Source organism: Lolium rigidum, chromosome 2 (assembly GCF_022539505.1).
Source record: "Lolium rigidum isolate FL_2022 chromosome 2, APGP_CSIRO_Lrig_0.1, whole genome shotgun sequence".
Taxonomy (NCBI): domain Eukaryota; kingdom Viridiplantae; phylum Streptophyta; class Magnoliopsida; order Poales; family Poaceae; genus Lolium; species Lolium rigidum.
In genome coordinates this window covers 103,061,521-103,084,120 of record NC_061509.1, presented here as the reverse complement: position 1 = coordinate 103,084,120, position 22,600 = coordinate 103,061,521, and the positions used below count along the sequence as shown (strand labels likewise).

The window sequence follows — 22,600 nt, the reverse complement described above, 5'->3', positions numbered from 1 at the left end:
ACTACTAGTTTCCTTATAATCAGTAGCCGAGCCAGGAACTTTTTGAAGGGTGTGCACATTCCGAAAAAAACCAACCTCACATATAACACACACAACCTTACAAAAAACAACAGTGTAAATGACAAAATCAAGTTTTATAATATTATAACTCGCCAACTATGTTTGAAGTTAGCAAAAAGCAGTCTTACAAATAGTTAGCAATATTAAATAGTATCACATGAATAAAATATAACATCAGTAGAAAACTAGGAATTCGACAACAAAACTAAAAATATTTTCCCAAAGGAAAACGAGAGTGACACTTAAAAAACTTCCGGTTTATAGGAGCTGCGCACATCCCTAGATCGTCAATTTGGCCAACATAATGTAAATTATAAACACAAAAAATATATTATTAGATAGTAGAAAACATTTAAACTTTGTAATGACATATGTTTTGTAATACATACTTTATATAACGTTGTGGACGGAGATGTAATGTGTCATGCTGTGAACCAACTTTCGCACGTTAGCATCAACACGAATAAAATACTATGTGTAACCGATCCTAAATAAACTGTGTGCTTGAAAGAAGCCAAATATGCTCAAATAAATAGTTGTAGTGCTAGATGAAATTTGTGTTGTAAACTTGTAATGCTCTATAAATTTAGTCACATCAAGCATAATAGAACTCTTTGTATACCCTATTTTGTATCATAAATTTCTTGTAAGAATACATCCAAGTATTCCGTGTACTCTTGTCTATAGTACGGTACAATGCACATGATATATTTGGTGTAAAAAGCCTCTAATTATCATTTCCTTATGCTTATAGATGTGAAATAGAATATGTCGTGCTATTCATCCATGAATGAAACCAAAATTTAAGGAACACATGCTTATGCAATTTGTGATCAATATGATCATTCAAACCTCTTTATTGAAAGGTGCTCAAAATCTGCAATTTCTCGGCTCACATCGATGAGAAAACGAGACTTTGCCCTATTCACCTTAATGCTAAATGCACCGTGAAATAGATTCAAAGTGCCCAGCCTATGTGTTTACCATGTGATGTTGTAGCATTGGTGATGTTTCCGTTGTAATTTCTAAAGGCCCTCAAATTTAGTTATTATTTTTAGATACACATGTTTTAGATCACATGCGTGCGTATACATCTTTTTTATCGGAATCAACAATTGTAGGAACAAAATATAGTACAGAAAGGAACAAAGTTAAGTTATGGTGTCAAATTCATGTACAAAGCTAAGTATTTCAAGCATTTTTCACATGAATTGAGGCCATCTTATTTCGACATATACCGTACTATTTGGGCGAGGAAGATTCTTCAATCCTAAACAGGTCCCTATGTGCCAAACAACCAAAGCAGCACGGCGCCTCCTCCAGACTCCCAACCCCATCTCCTTCTCCCTTTTCTCTCCCATTTGACATGCTAGAAAGTCAAGTGGGGACACTGCCCCACGCCGGCGCTATAAAAAACCACAAGCCCCAAGAACAAAAAGAAGAAGAAAAATCCCAGCAAGAAGAAGAAAAACAAAAGAGCTGGGCGCATAGAGCCGTAGCAGTCACCCCTTTTTAGGAGGGATCCAATGCCCACCGTTTCTCTCTCTCTCCTTTTACTCTTGCCCCTAGTCGTCCCTCCCTTCCAAAACAATCAATATACCACCCAAAGTCAGCGCCTCCCCCTTATCTCCTCCTCCTCCTCCTGCAAACCTTTCCACAACCCAACCACTGCGCTGCGCTCTCCGGCCGGTCCACCCCAATGGAGGAGGAGCACTGTGCCAACAACTGGGACCTGCACGCCGTCGTGCGCTTCGGCTGCCGCCGCGCCATGTCCCCGCCGACGCCGCGGCGGCACGACCCCTTCGCCACGTTCCTGCCGCCGCCGCCTGTAAAAGAGCAGCCGGTCGACGCCGGCTGGTGCTTTCCGGACCTCGGCGCCGGGTTCGGACAGGACGCCGACGAGCTGCTCAAGGCCTTCTGCGCCCCACCTTCTCCGCAGCAGCTGCCTCTGCCTCTTCCGCCGCAGCAGCTGCCCGTGTCTCCTCCTCCGCCGCCACCGCCAAAGCAGCAACAGCAGCAGGCGATGATGGCACCGGCGGAAGTGCCGCTCCAGACAGCTGCTGCTGCTGCGGCGCCGAGGCCGCAGCCTAGCGGGCGGCAGGGTTCCGGCGGCGTGCCGAGATCCAAGAGAAGGTACAGCACACATACCTCGCCTTAATTCCTGCACCGAAATGGCAATCATTTCACCTTCCGTAAACACGTCCTGAGATTCCATCGCGCGCGCGCAGGAAGAACCAGCAGAAGAAGGTGGTGTGCCACGTCGCGGCGGACGGCGTCTCCTCCGACGTCTGGGCGTGGCGCAAGTACGGCCAGAAACCCATCAAGGGCTCCCCCTACCCAAGGTACCATTTTTGCTCCTTCCTGCCAAACCTCCCGTCGCTGTTCCTCTGCCCTGCAGCTTCCACAAGCAAAACCTCACTCTGCTCCGCTCTGTTTTCTTTTCTTCTCCGAACAGGGGGTACTACCGGTGCAGCACCGCCAAGGGCTGCCCGGCGCGGAAGCAGCTGGAGCGCAGCCGCGCCGACCCCAACACCTTCATCCTCACCTTCACGGGCGACCACAACCACGCGGCCCCCACGCACCGCAACTCGCTCGCCGGCACCAGCCGCCACAAGTTCCCCGCCACGTCCTCCTCCTCCTCCGCGCGGCCCCGGCCTCCGCCGCCGTCGGTCGTGGCGGCGGGCGAGGCGCACCCCTCGACGTCCGCGGGCCTCTCGCCCACCACGCCGCTGCGCGCGTCGTCCTCCTCCGAGGACGAGGACGAGCTGCTCGTCGAGGACATGGAGATGGCCGGCGAGGACGACCTCCTCTTCCTCAGCGGCGAAAGCGACAACGCCGCCACGCCGCTGTCCTCGCTCTTCGACGTCGACGAGCCCTTCTTGGGCTCGCCCTGGACAGAGATCGCCACAGGGGCTGCGGGCGCCGCCGGGAGTTGACCTGCTGATCTTGGCTTCTCGTAGAGGAGGGGATGGGAAGAAAGATGAAGAGAGCATCTGATCCACCACTACAGTTTAGAGGGAGTAGTTTTTAGCATTGGTAGTCAGAGCTTCTTCATCATTCTTCCTCTCCGGCTCAAAAACAATCTCTCTCTCTCTTCTTATTTTTGCTGCTCCTTTTTTAGGTATGGATGAAACTTTGCATCTCTTTTCCTGAGATGTCTGATTTATACAGTTGTATATAGAAAGTGGCAGATGATGAACCAACCAACCACAGTAGTAGATAGATGAAAGAAAAGGGAAGAACTAAAGAAGATATGCTCCGTGTATGGGTGGCTCTTCTCGGTTCTTCCTTTCTCTGCGCAACAACTTCCTTTCTGAATGTAGCTTGTCCTGCGTGATCTTGAAAAGATGATAACCCCTTAACGGCAATCTTGACCTTTTGTTTCCAGCATCGAGATCTCAACCTACAAATATGATATGGAGTATCTATAGTGCTTGATACAATGATACTGCCTTTTGATTGCACTTTCATTTCATTCTGATGCCAGAATTTGTTTGTGTGGTCTGTGTGGATGGTGCAATGCTAGCTGCTGCTTTGGCTGCATGCTGCGGCGGAGCGAGAAGGGGTCAAGGTTTGTATCATTATTTTTCTTGCTATTGTTTCTATCTCCTCTGACTTTTGGGGGGTGGACAGAGCTGTGTTCCCATGGAATCCATGAGTCGTTTGGGGAGAGTCAAGGAAAAGCAACAGCCCATATTGCTAGGACCACCCACATGAATAAACCCAACGATTGCACTCCAGTGCGAAAGTTGCATGAGCCAAACAAGTGGTCCACGAATCAAGGGATGCAAATTATATGCTGATGAAATGCCATACAACGCATAGAAAACTTGGTTCTGGTTCGTGTCAATGTGTATTTTAACTCTCGTGTTGGTTTTCTGAATTGTGTTTACACTTCTTTTTAAAGAATATGAACTCAAATTGCGTCGTGAGGACTTAAACCTGTGGGAGCGTGATCTAGGCTCGCTCCTCTTGTTAGCATGGAGTCAATCATTTAACTTGATTAGCCTAGGCTATCCTCCTTTAGAAGTCATTCAACTGGATCCATTTAAGTCTTTTAGAGCATCTCCAGCCGCGTCCCCCAAACCGCGCCGGATTAAGCGTTTGGGGGACGTGTTTTGTTCGTGCCGTCTTTGAGTGACGTCTGCTCCCAAACTCGCCCCCAAACATTTAAAATACTTTTTTTATTGTTTATTTCAATTTCCACAAACTAATACATAATTTGGAACGTGGTTTACACGAAAACACAGTTAGGCACATGGTTTTCCACAAACTAATACATAGTTTGAACCGTCGTGGACACAAATATAAAATTTTGCAAAGAAACTAAACCTAACTAGGCCGTGCATCGAAGGTTTCCTATGTTCGCTGCTAAGAAAGAACACTCGAGGGCACACCCGAGTCACCTAAACCGGAAAATCCGGCGGGAGGATGGTGCCCTTGTTGGTTCTACCGAGGAGGCGAACATCCGAAACCTCCGTGCACGTGTTCGCCGCGAAGAAAGAACACTTAGTCGTCCTCCTCGTCGTCTGCCGTCGCCCGGTAGTCCCGGGCACCGCGTCTCGTCGAAGACCTTGACGCTCATGTCCCCGTCGCCGAAGTAGGAGAATAGGAGGATGAAGCCGGCTTGGAGGCCGTGCTGCCGCGCGAACTTCTCCCGGCCCGATGTTGAGGTACATCTTGCCGCGCGCGTCGTAGATCACGTCGACGATCCACCGGTAGTAGCCGCACGCAGCCTCCCGTAGATGCATCGTGCGCGGGCGATCATCGCCGGCGACGTAGTCGGCGAAGGAGTCTGGCAGCCTCTGGATGCCGCGCAGGTCGCCCTTGAGGACGAGGACGAACTCGAACCGCACGTCCGGCTCCACGTCCATCTCCGACGATGATGAAGCCGGCGGCGTGGAAGGCGAGGGCGAGCGTTCAGCTCTGCCGCGGCCACGACCACGACCACGGCCACGAGGTCGGCCTCCGCCTCTACCGGACATAGCGTCGAGTCTTGTTGAGATGGTGGCGGCTAGGGTTTGGGAGAGAGGCGCTAGGGTTTGTGTGTGAGAGGGACGATGAGAGGCGGCCCTTTTATAGGCCGGAGGGAGGCGGGGAGCGGTGACGCGCATTAACGCCGGCACGCGAGCTAGGCGCGACAGACGCGTCGCCGCGTCGTCGCGGAACCGCACCGTCGCCGCGGAACCGCACCGTCGCCGCGTCGCTGCGGGAACTGCACCGCCAATAACTTCCGTCGCGAGGTAGGCGACGGTTAGGTTAAAAATTTATTGTGCCACTGACGAGTCGGCCCCGCCACTTCCCGCCTCGCTTTTCGTTGTGTCCGGCGTCCCCGGTGCGTCCCCTGTGGGATGGAGACGGGCTCGAGGCGCCGGACACCGTATGGGGGCGCGCCGGACAAAAATGGGCTTTGGGGGACGCGGCTGGAACGGTTTTTTTGTCCGGCGCGCCCCAAATCCCTTTGGGGGACGCGGCTGGAGATGCTCTAATAATTACGAGAAACTGCTTACAAAACGGGTTCAGCTAGGGAGGAACGTAGCTGAATTTTTATTTACGTTTACTTCATGTAGATACTTCTGCGGATGAATTACTGCATTGGGGGGTGGGGGTACAATGTATGTTAAATGCACATTTATATCATGTATTTGCATTCTATAGTGATTGTAGAAATATAGATAGATTTACATAGTATGAACTGTATTTCAAATTATTTGTGTAGAATAGAGTTTGTCTTAAAATCAATAGCAAAATTTCCTCGTTTTGCTGCATATTAGTTGTCGCTTAGCAACAATTAATATGGAACGGAGGGGGACTTTACTTAAAAATGCACTAAACCCACATGATTACTACTGACACTATGTTCAGAAAAGAAGTAGTAACTAACAACTAGTCCACTCCATTTGTGTTAGTTAGCTCTATGCCCACTTTGTGTGGTTTTATATATGAGGGTATTGTTTGTGAATGATGCCTAGCTAATTATTATTGGAATGGGAATAACAAAATTCTCCTTTTGTGCCGGGGAGAGAATAATTCAGCATATCTTCCCTCTTGTGCTCCTTGCTCGCCTTGTGTGTCAAATAATGCACGTGACAATAAAATACACTGTCCACTATTATACTCCTCATGTACCGGTTTATAGGACCTACGCGTATAACTAGGTTGTCAATTTTACAGACATAATATTAATTGTATAACAACAACAAAAATCACTAGAAAGTAGAACATATGAACTTCCTAATGATATATGCTTTATAATACATAACTTGTATTATGATGGTTAAATTTACGCCATAGGGATACACACATAACTGGTTTTGGGGGTTAATGCACAACCAACGGCTCCTGTGGGACGGGGGTAGTAACGAATTTGTCTGTGTGCGAGCATTTGAAAATTCTAGCAGTACAAGTATTTTTTAATGTTTTGGTGAGTTTTACATTCGTTTTTATTTACTTTATAAGTGGTTGAATTTAAACTTTGAATTTTTTTCGCGAAAACGCAAAAGCTTTGTGTTTCGATGCATTGATAGAAAAGAAGGTTATATGCACAAGTCCAAGAAAGGACCAACACAACGCCATACAACTCAACCCAAGAAAGCTAATCTAAGGGAGTAGTTGGCGAAGACCTCGGGCCCCCGCGTCCGCCCACTGTCGCGCCTCGGCCTTGATGTCCTCGAACAGGGAAGCCACCGAGGGACGCACATTGTCGAAGACTGCAGCGTTCCTATGCTTCCATATTCCCCATGCAGTGAGCATGATCAGTGACGAGGTACCCTTGCGCAGCTGGCGAGGAGCGGTCCGCACCACCAGCGACCACCACTTCGTGAAGTCACCCTCAATCGTGGGTGGCCCTGAGGTGGATCGAATCCACGACAGACTTTGAAATTAAAATGGTTCTGTGCCGAATTGATATCGAGGGCAAGCTTTTCCCCTTTGTGAGTAAACTATGGTGACCGGAGCTTGCTCCTTACTACTAGGCACATATTGGTCAATAGGGTGAAATGAAAAAGAAAAAAAAAAGAGGTTGAATTTACACAATGTGTGAACATGTACTAGATATAACTATTAAGAGGAGTGTATATATGGTTTATTTTTATGTTTCCATGATTTGTCGATCATACAAGCTGCCTGGTCAGAATAGTCGAAACGTGTGTTGTACTTTGCTTATCAAGAGTTCGAAACGAAAGGGGAGGCGATTTGGAGTGAAGGCTCCTGCCGGTCCGGGTCCTGCTGTATTTGACTGTACTGTTTTAAAACCAACAACGTGTGCGAGTGTGTGGGTTGACAAATGCGTGCTGAATTTCACACTGGCACACGGGAGTAGCCATATTACCGCACAAAAAGACCGTTCCAGAGGAAGGAAGGAAGGTCTGGTCAATTTGATTTTCTGGAACCGAAATAAATAAGCTTTGGTCAAGCTAGCGGCGTGCACCCAAAGGATTTTTTTTCTCCCGTGGGCCGTGGGCTGTGAGTGTGAGGGTAGACTTTTCCAGCTGTGGCGCTTGCTTGTCCCGAAGGTCAACACGGCTTTGGCATGGCCTAGCTGCGCAAGGCGCTGGCTGCCGACGCGGCATGCGCGCGTGCGTGCCCCCCTACTGCCTCACCCCGTGCATGTGCTCGTGACTGCCACTGAAGTCTACTAATAATCACTTGATTACTGATTAATCACACGACCCTAGCAGAAACTTTTCTTTACTCTAGCACTGGAACTTTTTTAGCTCGTGCCAGCGGGGCAGCTGTCGGGCAGAGCGAGCGCTTTTGGCGAGGAACCGCGTGCGGTGCGGCCGTTGGATCCTCTCCTCTATCACATGCGACGAGGCGCAGCAGAAGAGCGCTTGGCTGTAGCGGAGGCGCGGAGCTCGAGGCAGCTCTGGCTCACTGGCTGCCACGCCACCTTCTAGAGGGTCCAAATCACGATGCGCCACTAGTCCCCACCCTTTTCCTCCATATCCCTCTCTTATTTTTTTTGAGCTAAATACATCACTAGTCCTAATAGTTGGATTTTAGGTGCAGTTTAGTCCCAATAGTTGAAAAATGGGGTAAGTTAGTCCCACAAGTCGTCCCAAGGTGCAAATTGGTCCCAAATTGTTCTAGTTCCGACATGTGGCATTAGCTTTTTCGCTAAAGAGCCCCTACACATTTTCTATACCACACCTGGCCTTGCAGCAACCCTACCGCACGTGGGTCCCACCCGTCAGGTCGGAGCAAAGAAATAAAATGAAATTGCGCGGTGGCTGGGAATCGAACGAACGACCAACTAGATGCAGTCCGCACGCGAGAACCACCAGAACACAACATACCTTCGCTCTATATGCTGACCATGAACTTATTAATATTTGTTTTCTGCTGGAACTAGACAGTCCGCTCATTCACACGCTCCAGCGGCCGGGACAGAACTGGCCTCCAACGCAGCGACCCATCTCGCGCCCGCGTCCGGATGGGTCTAACCGGACAAAAACACTGCCCAATGCATGGACCCATCCCAAAAACGGATGGCCGCGGCATCTGGGACGACCCAACCCCGGCCTAAATCTGGGACAAGTTTGCATGGCCGCGGACGCCAAAGGCTGGTCGCTCGCGTCCTCCCCTTGTTACGCGTCACGCACCCGGGAGTGCCGGAGGGGCCGTCGTTGTAGAAGGCGGATGACGACGGAGAGAAGAATCCCGGAACGTACACCGGCACGTCGTACTATATGGGCTCGCGTTGGTGGCGGCGAGACACCCGGCCATTAAGTGCTGGTGTTGGCGCGCCGCCAGAGCCTTCTTCTCCTGCTCCGCCGCCCTCTGTCCTTTCCGCTCCGCCGTCGACATCTTCCGGCGCAGACAGTCTTCATGCCACTGATCGTCGGTCAATCCTTCCGGCCTCTTCTTCGGGCCGGCGCCTTCCGCGGCTCGCGAACGGCGCTCGCCCCTTTCGTCGCATTGCCCGGCGGCTTCTTGGCCGCTTTCTTGGCCATCTTCTTGGGGGCTACCGGCGGCGCCATGGAATGGGGAGAAGGTAGCAGCGGTGGGTGGACGGCGGGAGGGAGAAACAAATCGGCGGGGAAAGGAGAAATGAATCGGCGGCGGGGAAAGGAGAAATGAATCGGCGGCGGGGAAAGGAGAAATGAATCGGCGACGGGGAAAGGAGAAATGAATCGGCGGCGGGGAAAGGAGAAATGAATCGGCGGGATAGGCGTGATATGGCGGGAGGGGCGGGATTTGGCGGGAGTGGGAGACGATTTTTCACTGAGCCGCTGACGCGCCGGGCCCGCGTCGGTTCGCCTCGCTTTTCGTTGTGTCCGGCGTCCCCTGTGGGACGGGGACGGGCTCGGGGCGCCGGACACCGTATCGGGCCGCGCCGGACAAAAATGGGCTTTGGGGGACGCGGCTGGAACGTTTTTTTGTCCGGCGCGCCCCAAATCCCTTTGGGGGACGCGGCTGGAGATGCTCTTAAGTATCACAAACACGATCCAGTGCATACTTCGATCAAATAAAGATTAAATGCAGCGAGCCAGCCCTGCTTCTCCTCATTGGTGTCGAGGCACGCTTGGGGTGCCAATATGTCTGCTCGGGCGATGGAGTTGACGTCATGAAAGTTGAGGTCGCGACGCGGGATTGTGCTCTAACACATGTAAATTTCGCGTACTTTGTACACCCGTTATTCATGCACTGGCTCCGCCGCTGAGTACTCGGCGTTAAATAGGGGCTATTGGTGAGAAAAGAGGTTCGTTGTCTGTTTAACTTAATCCGAGTGATGTGGCAAAATTTGTTGATTTTGGTTCGTCAGTTTATAGATAAGGCTAAGCTCTACAAGTTGACAGATGGAAGCATCGGAGCTGATGGTTGCCTCTTCCGTTTTGTGCCTCCGAGGCTGCTGGTTCGAATCCAGGCCTCGCAACCTTAATTTTTATTTTTTTGCTCCGACCTGACAGGTGGGATCCACGTGCGGTAGGCAGCTGCAAGGCCAGATGTGATATATAAAATGTGTAGGGGCTCTTTAGCGAAAAGGCTAATGCCACGTTTCGGGACTGGAATAATTTGAGACCATTTTTGCACATTGGGACAACTTGTAGGATTAACTTACCCCAATTTTCAACTATTGGGACTAAATTGCACCTAAGATACAACTATTAGGACTAGTGATGTATTTAGCTCATTTTTTTTCTTCGGTACGTGCTTCGGCGCTCATGCAGTTTCTGGTGCTTTCCAAAGACTAATTAAAACGAAAATGTTTCGCGGCCGTACAAGTTCGATTCAAACGTGGTTCAAAACCTGTACCCGTACATTAACAGTTTTGTTTTTCCTTTTAAGGACTTGTTTGTATTGCTGGGACTGAATTCCAGACTTGGAATCCGTCCAGACATGGATTGGGTTGATCCTGAGCCTGGGTTGGGGTTGCACCTGATCCCATCTACTCCCTCCGCCGTCCCATGAAATATATCGAAGATTTATCAAAATTTAAATATATTTAGACACTAAATAGTAATAGATGCATCCAAACTTTTATAAACCTTGAACATGTTTTGTGAGAGGGAGGGAGTACCCCTATCCATAATTCACTATAATACATGTATCATTTAAACCTCTGTGAGGACATTGAAGTATGGATTAATTAGAAAAAGAACATTAAGCTTGCTATCACACGCGACCTTGCCCTTTCTCTCTGATGGAAAATATTTCAGTAGATCTGCTGGAGAGACATTTTTTTTTCGTACCTGCTACGAAGAAGGCAAGAATACTACAAGAGGATAAAGGAAGACCTTCTTGCTGGGCTGGAATAATAAGTCAGGCAAAGAAGAAGGCAACAATATCATAGCTCGCAGTGTCAACTATTTATCAACTATTTAAAAAAAAAAGCCACGCGAAGCACACAAGACACAACTACATATTTATCAACTATTTTTAAAAATGTAAAGCTCGCACTGTTGTTTCACCAAACAAAATAAATGTCCACCATCTTGTAATTTTAAACAACACACTGCTATATTATGGAAGAGAAGGAGTGCTAATAATCTCAATCTCATTCATGCCCCTAATGATCTCACATCCCGTCGCATCATGCCCCTGTTAACTAAAGCGATTACCAAGTGCATGTCAGCTTCATCGATCGGTAGTTCCAACACCACAAGCTAATTATCCGGTCCCGTCACTGTGACACACAAAAGCGCAAATTGCACTCTGGCCGGCTTTTCGCACGACCGTTCGTACTGCTCGCCTCAGTCACTGGCTAATTAAGTTAGCCGCAGATGCACTGACAGCAGTAGGTTATGCCTCAACGGTTGTGTGATTTTCTTTCCAATGAATAAGGCTGATAAGAAAATGAGGAAAATGGACACAACATATCGAGCAGACCAAGACGATTATCCTCCTTCCAAAATGCACGAAAATGCCCCAAAACTACTCATAGTGGGAGTAACATAGATAGTAACATCACACATTTAAAGATATTTTGGCATAACAATAAACACTACAGGAAAACGTCAAGGTTCCCTAAAAGATCCGAACAGGTCAGGCCACGAAGAAAGCCGTCGGCATAGGTCCTCCGACGCGACGACGAGCAAAACGGCGTTAGGGGTAGGCTCTGTGCCGATGGATCGATATCGCCTTTTTCGAAAAAAAAATTGATAGAAAAATAAAATAAAATAAATCCTCCGATATGACCATGTGTTATGCCATCTAGTTTTAAGGAAGATTATAAATATGAATTTTGACTTTTTTTGCAAAAAAAGTTTATCTCTCGGTAAAATGGCATTATCTTTTCCATACGACATCGGAAAAATTATGTATAATATGTCAAAATGATCGTCTAAGGGTTTACCTGGTTGCAATTTTTTTAGATTCTCAAAAATTCAAAGGGAAATATAAAAGGAGGAAGATTTTAATTTTCGCCAGAAATTTAGGATTTTGTATATTTTTATTTTTTAAAAAATAAAATTGATAATTGCCACCTGCATAAAGATTATTATTACTTAATCATTGATGTTTATTTAAATAAATGTTAAAAATTAAAATAATAAAGAGTTATGATATCACGGTCAAAGGGTTAATAGGGTTGACATGGTAGAATTATTAACATTGTTTGAAAGCTTAACCGGAAGGAACAAAGAAGTTAAGGGTGATAGAGCTGGAGCTGTGTGAGGATGAGTGACCAAATTGGGAAGTTTGACCATGCGTGTAATTTGACCTAAGATTAACTATAGTTAGAGTTAAAATGATCCATGAGAGAGATTAAAAAATTTAAAAAATAATTGAATTTTTTTCTTAAAAGTTCGAGCCAGAATTGTCAAACGGTCGTTAGTTCTATGTCGACGGCTTTGCCATCGGCACAAGATGCTATGCTGGTGGTAAATGGGCCTGTGCTGCGGACGGTGAGGTGCCGACGGCGGCCGTCGGCACAGGGTTGTGCTGACGGCAATTCTAGTTGTGTCGATGGCATGGCGACCGTCGTCATCTTGACTGGTTCCTGTTGAAATTAAGAAAGAGACTGGGGTGGTAACTAGTTATGTTACCGTAACATCACACTTCCCAAAACAAGATGAGTCTACAATCTAATAAATATGATATTGCATTATACCACACATGTGTTACTACCCACTATAGAGGTAGTAACATATGTATGTTCGATGTTACTCCTCACTATGACTAGTCTAAGAAAATACTTCTTCCGATCTGATTTAGTCTACATCATAGAAAAAGTTAGACAAACTAGTGTTATATTTATTACTATTACTTCAACCAATCCATGCTACTTTTTGTGTTGTTATTTATTACAATGCTAAAATATGGATTAATTAGAACAAATTTTAGGTCTAAAATATAGAGTATTTCAGAACGGAAGGAGTATGTGCCTAGTGCTCGCCAAGGCCAGTCTTAGAAGGGTCGTGAGTAGAAGATAACACAGTAGGGCCCTAGGGTTTTCTACCAGGAACCTTAACCATGCTTTTTTGAAAAAAATTAGAAGGCCATCGTCCCAGCTTTATAGATAAAGCCACAAACGGATGTTTTGATTGACACACACAATAGTTCGATCCCCTGGATCCGCTAGGAAAGCAAAACTGCTTTCAAAAATACACACGAGTACGGTACAAAAAGAAAGATGGCATCACATCAGCTCCAAAGCGATGATTCTGGTCCTCATCCTCTCTTGTATCCTCCCAACCTCGCCCAACATCTCGTCTAACGACATTGCATTCCTCGGTCTAACCTGAACCCTCCAGTATTGCATGTGTAATGAGAAGTGAAAAAAGATCATCAGCCTGACGGATGTTTCAAAGTGTTTAGTATTGGGCCGTGAAGGTAAAGCAAACTAGCCTATGAAAGAGGCCCAACAGGGTCTACACTACGGCAATAAACTCGCCAGCCCCATCTAGGTTTCACGCAAAAAAGCAGGAGTTCCCTAGCCTCTACAATGCTTAATTAACAAAAATACTATGGAGTAATAAGAATTCTAAAAGCGCCTAGAAGAATCGACTAAACAATTGATGGCGTGTAACTCACACGTTCGTTGGGAACCCCAAGAGGAAGGTATGATGCGCACAGCAGCAAGTTTTCTCTCAGAAAGAAACCAAGGTTTATCGAACCAGGAGGAGCCAAGAAGCACGTTGAAGGTTGATGGCGGCGGGATGTAGTGCGGCGCAACACCGGAGATTCCGGCGCCAACGTGGAACCCGCACAACACAACCAAAGTACTTTGCCCCAACGAAACGAGTGAGGTTGTCAATCTCACCGGCTTGCTCGTAACAAAGGATTAGATGTATAGTGTGGATGATGATTGTTTGCAAGAACAAGTAAAGAACAATAGCAGCAGATTGTATTTCGAGTATAAAAGAATGGACCGGGGTCCACAGCTCACTAGAGGTGTCTCTCCCATAAGATAGCATGTTGGGTGAACAAATTACGATCGGGCAATTGACAAATAGAGAGGGCATAACAATGCACATACATGATATGATGAATATTGTGAGATTTAATTGGGCATTACGACAAAGTACATAGACCGCTATCCAACATGCATCTATGCCTAAAAAGTCCACCTTCGAAGTTATCATCCGAACCCCTTCCAGTATTAAGTTGTAAAACAACAGACAATTGCATTAAGTATGGTGCGTAATGTAATCAATAACTACATCCTCGGACATAGCATCAATGTTTTATCCCTAGTGGCAACAGCACATCCACAACCTTAGAACTTTCTCATCATCGTCCCGCATTTAATGGAGGCATGAACCCACTATCGAGCATAAATACTCCCTCTTGGAGTTAAGAGCAAAAACTTGGCCAGAGCCTCTACTAATAACGGAGAGCATGCAAGATCATAAACAACACATAGGTAATAGATTGATAATCAACATAACATAGTATTCTCTATCCATCGGATCCCGACAAACACAACATATAGAATTACGGATAGATGATCTTGATCATGTTAGGCAGCTCACAAGATCCGACAATGAAGCACATGAGGAGAAGACAACCATCTAGCTACTGCTATGGACCCATAGTCCAGGGGTGAACTACTCACTCATCACTCCGGAGGCGACCATGGCGGTGAAGAGTCCTCCGAGAGATGATTCCCTTCTCCGGCAGGGTGCCGGAGGTGATCTACAGAATCCCCCGAGACGGGATTGGCGGCGAGGGCGTCTCAGTAAGGTTTTCCGTATCGTGGCTCTCGGTACTGAGGGTTTCGCGACGAAGGCTTTAAGTAGGCGGAAGGGCAAAGCGGGGGGCCACACGAGGGCCCCACACAACAGGCCGGCGCGACCCAGGCCCAGGCCGCGCCGCCTTAGTGTGTGGCTGCCTCGTGGCCCCACTTCGTCTCTCCTTCGGACTTTTGGAAGCTTCGTGGAAAAATAGGACCCTGGGCGTTGATTTCGTCCAATTCCGAGAATATTTCCTTACTAGGATTTCTGAAACCAAAAACAGCAGAAAACAACAACTGGCTCTTCGGCATCTCGTTAATAGGTTAGTGCCGGAAAATGCATAAATACGATATATAAAGTGTATAAAACATGTAGATATCATCAATAATGTGGCATGGAACATAAGAAATTATCGATACGTCGGAGACGTATCAGCATCCCCAAGCTTAGTTCCTACTCGTCCCGAGTAGGTAAACGATAACAAAGATAATTTCTGGAGTGACATGCCATCATAACCTTGATCATACTATTGTAAGCATATGTAATGAATGCAGCGATCAAAACAATGGTAATGACATGAGTAAACAACTGAATCATAAAGCATAGACTTTTCATGAATAGTACTTAAAGACAAACATCAATAAGTCTTGCATAAGAGTTAACTCATAGAGCAATAAATCAAAGTAAAGGTATTGAAGCAACACAATGGAAGATTAAGTTTCAGCGGTTGCTTTCAACTTGTAACATGTATATCTCAATGATAGTTGTTGATGTCTACGGGAGCTTCTACTCTTGTAGACAGTGTTGGGCCTCCAAGAGCAGAGGTTTGTAGAACAGCAGCAAGTTTCCCTTAAGTGGATCACCCAAGGTTTATCGATCTCAGGGAGGAAGAGGTCAAAGATATCCCTCTCAAGCAACCCCGCAACCACAAAGCAAGAAGTCTCTTGTGTCCCCAACACACCTAATAGGTGCACTAGTTCGGCGAAGAGATAGTGAAATACAGGTGGTATGAATAAGTATGAGCAAGTAGCAATGGCACCGGTAAAAGTGCTTGTCGGCGTGTAGTTGATGGTGGTAATATTGCAGGAAGTAAAGATGCGATAGAAACAAGTAAACAAGCAGACGATAGCGATATTTAGGAACAAGGCCTAGGGATCATACTTTCACTAGTGGACACTCTCAACATTGATCACATAAAAGAATAAATAGATAGATGCTAGACTCTACACCCTCTTGTTGGATGATGAACACCACTAACCGTGTAGGATTACACGAACCCTCAATGCCGGAGTTAACAAGCTCCACAATATTCAATGTTCATATTTAAATAACCTTAGAGTGCATAACGGATCAACATAACCAAACCAAGTACTAACATAGCATGCACACTGTCACCTTCACACTACGAAAGGAGGAATAGATCACATCAATACTATCATAGCAATAGTTAACTTCATAATCTACAAGAGATCACAATCATAGCCCACGCCAAGTACTACACGATGCACACACTCGTCACCATTACACCGTGCGGGAGGAATAAAATACTTTAATAACATCACTAGAGTAGCACACGAGATAAATTGTGATACAAAACACATTGCAATCATAAAGGGATATAAATAAGCACTTCACTATGCCATTCATAACAGTGAATAAGTATTCCGTGAAATATAGCCTAAGAGACCCACACGGTGCACACACTCGTCACCTTTACACACGTGGGACAAGGAGTCTCCGGAGATCACATAAGTAAAACCCACTTGACTAGCACAATGACATCTAGATTACAAGCATCATCGTATGAATCTCAATCATGTAAGGCAGCTCATGAGATTATTGTATTGAAGTACATAGGAGAGAGATTAACCACATAGCTACCGGTACAGCCCCGAGCCTCGATGGAGAACTACTCCCTCCTCATGGGAGACATCAGCGTTGATGAAGATGGTGGTGGTGTCGATGGAGAAGCCTTCCGGGGGCACTTCCCCGTCCCGGCGGCGTGCCGGAACAGAGACTCCTGTCCCCCAGATCTTGGCTTCGCGATGGCGGCGGCTCTGGAAGGTTTTCTCTGGTTTCGTCGTACCTGTCAGGGTTTTCGCGACGGAGGCTTTAAATAGGCGGAAGGGCAAGGTCAGAGGGGGTCTGGGGCCACCAGACACTAGGGCGGCGCGCCCCCCTCCTGGGCCGCGCCGCCACCATGTGTGGGCCCCATGTGGCCCCTCTCTGGCGGTTCTCGGGTGTTCTGGAAGCTCCCGGGGATTCTAAGATCTTCGGTGTTGATTTCGTCCGATTCCGAGAATATTTTCTTACTAGGATTTCTGAAACCAAAAACAGCAGAAAACAGGAACTGGCCCTTCGGCATCTCGTCAATAGGTTAGTTCCGGAAAACGCATAAATATGACATAAAGTATGCATAAAACATGTAGATATCATCAATAATGTGGCATGGAACATAAGAAATTATCGATACGTCGGAGACGTATCAGCATCCCCAAGCTTAGTTTTCGCTCGTCCCGAGCGGTGTAAACGATAACAAAGATAATTTCTGGAGTGACATGCCATCATAACCTTGATCATACTATTGTAAGCATATGTAATGAATGCAGCGATCAAAACAATGGTAATGACATGAGTAAACAACTGAATCATAAAGCAAAGACTTTTCATGAATAGTACTTTCAAGACAAGCATCAATAAGTCTTCCATAAGAGTTAACTCATAAAGCAATAAATTCATAGTAAAGGCATTGAAGCAACACAAAGGAAGATTAAGTTTCAGCGATTGCTTTCAACTTGTAACATGTATATCTCAATGATAGTTTGTCAATGCAAAGAAATATAACAAGTGCAATATGCAAGTATGTAGGAATCAATGCACAGTTCACACAAGTGTTTGCTTCTTGAGGTGGAGAGAAATAGGTGAACTGACTCAACAATAAAAGTAAAAGAAATGGTCCTTCAAAGAGGAAAGCATCGATTGCTATATTTGTGCTAGAGCTTTTATTTTGAAAACAAGAAACAATTTTGTCAACGGTAGTAATAAAGCATATGAGTTACGTAAATTATATCTTACAAGTTGCAAGCCTCATGCATAGTATACTAATAGTGCCCGCACCTTGTCCTAATTAGCTTGGACTACCGGATCATCGCAATACACATGTTTTAACCAAGTGTCACAAAGGGGTACCTCCATGCCGCCTGTACAAAGGTCTAAGGAGAAAGCTCGCATTTTGGATTTCTCGCTTTTGATTATTCTCAACTTAGACATCCATAACGGGACAACATGGACAACAGATAATGGACTCCTCTTTAATGCATAAGCATGTGGCAACAATTAGTGTTCTCATATGAGATTGAGGATATATGTCCAAAATCGAAACTTCCACCATGATTCATGGCTTTAGTTAGCGGCCCAATGTTCTTCTCTAACAATATGCATGCTCCAACCATTAAGGTGGTAGATCTCTCTTACTTCATACAAGACGGACATGCATAGCAACTCACATGATATTCAACAAAGAGTTGATGGCGTCCCCAGGAACATGGTTATCGCACAACAAGCAACTGAATAAGAGATAAAGTGCATAAGTACATATTCAATACCACGATAGTTTTTAAGCTATTTGTCCCATGAGCTATATATTGCAAAGGTGAATGATGGAAATTTTAAAGGTAGCACTCAAGAAATTTACTTTGGAATGGCGGAGAAATACCATGTAGTAGGTAGGTATGGTGGACACAAATGGCATAGTGGTTGGCTCAAGGATTTTGGATGCATGAGAAGTATTCCCTCTCAATACAAGGTTTAGGCTAGCAAGGTTATTTGAAACAAACACAAGGATGAACCGGTGCAGCAAAACTCACATAAAAGACATATTGTAAACATTATAAGACTCTACACCATCTTCCTTGTTGTTCAAAACTCAATACTAGAAATTATCTAGACTTTAGAGAGACCAAATATGCAAACCAAATTTTAGCAAGCTCTATGCGTTTCTTCATTAATGGGTGCAAAGTATATGATGCAAGAGCTTAAACATGAGCACAACAATTGCCAAGTATCAAATTATTCAAGACATTCTACCAATTACTACATGTAGCATTTTCCGTTTCCAACCATATAACAATTAACGAAGCAGTTTCAACCTTCGCCATGAAAAATAAAAGCTAAGAACACATGTGTTCATATGAACCAGCGGAGCGTGTATCTCTCCCACACAAGAATTTATTCAAACAAAAACAAAAACAAAAGCACACAGACGCCCAAGTAAAGTACATAAGATGTGGCCGAATAAAAATATAGTTTCAAGAGAAGGAACCTGATAATTTGTCGATGAAGAAGGGGATGACTTGGGCATCCCCAAGCTTAGATGCTTGAGTCTTCTTGAAATATGCAGGGATGAACCACCGGGGCATCCCCAAGCTTAGACTTTTCACTCTTCTTGATCATAGTATATCAGCCTCCTCTCTTGACCCTTGAAAACTTCCTCCACACCAAACTCGAAACAAACTCATTAGAGGGTTAGTGCATAATTAAAAACTCACATGTTCAGAGGTTACACAATCATTCTTAACACTTCTGGACATTTCTAAAAGCTACTGGAAGTTAATGGAACAAAGAAATCCATCCAACATAGCAAAAGAAGCAATGCGAAATAAAAGGCAGAATCTGTCAAAACGAATGATCCGTAAAGACGAATTTTATTGAGGCACCAGACTTGTTCAAATGAAAATGCTCAAATTAAATGAAAGTTGCGTCCATATCTGAGGATCACTCAAGTAAATTGGCATAATTTTCTGAGTTGCCTACAGAGAATTAGGCCCAGATTCGTGACAGCAAAGAAATCTGTTTCTGCGCAGTAATCCAAATCTAGTATGAACCTTACTATCAACGACTTTACTTGGCACAACTAGGCACAAAACTAAGATAAGGAGAGGTTGCTACAGTAGTAACAACTTCCAAGACACAAATACAAAATAAAAATACTGTAGCAAAATAAACACATGGGTTATCTCCCAAGAAGTTCTTTCTTTATAGCCATTAAGATGGGCTCAGCAGTTTTAATGATGCACTCGCAAGAAATATTAGTTGAAGCAAAAGAGAGCATAAAGAGGCAAATTCAAAACAAATTTAAGTCTAACATGCTTTCTATGCATAGGAGTCTTGTAAATAAACAAGTTCATGAAGAGCAAAGTAACAAGCATAGGAAGATAGAACAAGTGTAGCTTCAAAAATTTCAGCATATAGAGAGGCATTTTAGTAACATGAAAATTTCTACAACCATATTTTCCTCTCTCATAATAACTTTCAGTAGCATCATGAGCAAACTCAACAATATAACTATCACATAAAGCATTCTTATCATGAGTCTCATGCATAAAATTATTACTCTCCACATAGGCATAATCAATTTTATTAGTAGTAGTGGGAGCAAATTCAACAAAGTAACTATCATCAAATATAAGAGGCATATTGTAATCATAATCAAATTTATCCTCCATAACAGGTGGCACCAAAAGGCTACTATCATTATAATCATCATAAATGGGAGGCATATCATAATCAACTTAAACTTTCTCCTCAATACCCGGAGGGCTAAAGAGATCATTTTCATCAAAACCGACCTCCCCAAGCTTAGAATTTTCCATATCATTAGCAACAATGGTGTTCAAAGCGTTCATACTAATATGTTCCATAGGTTTTTTAATTTTCGCATCAAACCATCCATGTCTTAAATCAGGAAATAGAATAAGAAGCTCATTGTTGTCCATTAGGCCTAACTAGTGTAAACAAGAAACAAAAAGATGCAATTGCAGGATCAAAAGGAAATAGCTTCGAACACTCACACAATGGCAACAGAAAAGTACTTTACCTGGGACCGGAGTATGAGTGCCTTTTACCTTTCCTCCCCGGCAACGGAGCCAGAAAATAGCTTAGTTGCCGGGGTCCGGTGTGTGTGTGCCGTTTACCTTTCCTCCCCGGCAACGGCGCCAGAAAATATGCTTGATGGCGTGTAACTCACACGTTCGTTGGGAACCCCAAGAGGAAGGTATGATGCGCACAGCAGCAAGTTTTCCCTCAGAAAGAAACCAAGGTTTATCGAACCAGGATGAGCCAAGAAGCACGTTGAAGGTTGATGGTGGCGGAATGTAATGCGGCGCAACACCAGGGATTCCGGCGCCAACGTGGAACCTGCACAACACAACCAAAGTACTTTGCCCCAACGAAACAAGTGAGGTTGTCAATCTCACCGGCTTGCTGTAACAAAGGATTAACCGTATTGTGTGGAAGATGATTGTTTGCGTAAAAACAAGTAGAACAAGTATTGCAGATTGTATTCGATGTAAAAGAATAGGACCGGGGTCCACAGTTCACTAGAGGTGTCTCTCCCATAAGATAAAAGCATGTTGGGTGAACAAATTACAGTCGGGCAATTGACAAATAGAGAGGGCATAACAATGCACATACATGATATGATAAATATAGTGAGATTTAATTGGGCATTACGACAAAGTACATAGACCGCTATCAAGCATGCATCTATGCCTAAAAAGTCCACCTTCAGGTTATCATCCGAACCCCTTCCAGTATTAAGTTGCAAAACAACAGACAATTGCATTAAGTATGGTGCGTAATGTAATCAATAACTACATCCTTAGACATAGTGTGGTGACCCAGCATACCACTGCATGGTGTAGTATGCAAGTCTGATATAACACCAATGAAACACCGTTCCACTAGTATTATATCGCTCAGAGTGGTACAACAGAAACATATACGGGTCCAAGGCATGTCTATAGAATTACAACACTGACTCTTTACAAAAGATCCACACAGCCTCCTACTTTACAATGAGGTAAAACTGCAACTAAACTCCAGAAGAACGACTCGTAGACTAATCCTAACACGAACTCTATTTGTAGAGTATTTAACTAGCTAAAGAGGCTAAGAATAGATTCTAGCTAAGTAGGAGCTAGGTTTAGGAAACTAGTTCCCTTCTATGGCTAAACTAGGTTTTCTCCTTGATGTATGTGGTATCTCGACTCCTCCGACGGGGTCTTGTCTCTTGAAGTAGTTGTTGACTCCTCGACCTTCGAGTTGCACTGTAGATCCTCCTTCGATGCCTTCATATCTAAGCAGGGGATTTAAGAGTGGGATGAGTACGAGCGTACTCAACAAGTTCATTATAGGAAAGAGGTGTTTAATGCACTAGCTACGGCATTAGACCGGAAAGTCTAATACCAATGCAGGTTTTCATAATCATTTCTTCAAGAGGTTGCTTTTATTCGGAAGAACTATGTCCGTCAGCCTTCACCGGTTTACTAGAACTTCATGGAGCTCCTTTCCGGCCGCGTTCGCAGCTCCATATCCCGGAACAGGGAGTGACAGGTCACGGTTCTTTACACTCGCAGAGGTGTGTTGCTTTACCCATAAGAGATCTTAACCTTGGTGCCAACCGAGTCTAGTTCTCGTCCACACTTCCTTTGGTGTGAGGCCCGGTATAAGGTCTAGCCAATCATGTTCCTCCGCTACCTCGAACACCCACCCTTTGTTGCATACTCCGACCCTGGGTCCTCGTCGGTCCTCTTATACCACTTAAGGATGGACCCCGACCACGACAACAGTTTGGGATCGAACCAAACTCCTTCGCCGGTAGCTGCAACCCATCATAGACCGCAATACCGTGGGGACTTTAGGCTTCCCCAGCCCACCGCTTGCACTTCGAGCGACAAGTGTCTACGGACTATGCCGTGGGGACTTAAGGCTTCCCCAGCCCACCGCTTGCCCCGACGGATACAAGTGTCTACGGTAAAGCGCATCCGTTGATGAACGAGAGGTGGAAACACTTTTGACTACTCCGTCCCACTCCGGATCTTATGGTTAACACGGATATTACGGCACAAGAATCATCGGCGACA

At 45.3% G+C, this 22,600-nt stretch overlaps 1 protein-coding gene across 1 annotated transcript; it reads left to right on the top strand.

The window, feature by feature from the left end:
* Positions 1–1,644: 1,644 nt before the first annotated feature.
* On the top strand, positions 1,645–3,205 carry LOC124687031 (WRKY transcription factor 22-like). Its single transcript, XM_047220891.1, has 3 exons — positions 1,645–2,193; positions 2,289–2,402; positions 2,516–3,205. Exons 1-3 carry the CDS (start codon positions 1,760–1,762, stop codon positions 2,994–2,996), a joined length of 1,029 nt encoding a protein of 342 aa, XP_047076847.1. The 5' UTR covers positions 1,645–1,759; the 3' UTR covers positions 2,997–3,205.
* Positions 3,206–22,600: the final 19,395 nt, after the last annotated feature.

Coding starts and splice junctions, on each gene's coding strand:
- LOC124687031 (XM_047220891.1), top strand. CDS start 1,760: ATGGAGGAGGAGCACTGTGCCAACAACTGGGACCTGCACGCCGTCGTG. Junction 2,194..2,288: donor GTGCCGAGATCCAAGAGAAG/GTACAGCACACA, acceptor GCGCGCGCGCAG/GAAGAACCAGCAGAAGAAGG. Junction 2,403..2,515: donor AAGGGCTCCCCCTACCCAAG/GTACCATTTTTG, acceptor TTCTCCGAACAG/GGGGTACTACCGGTGCAGCA.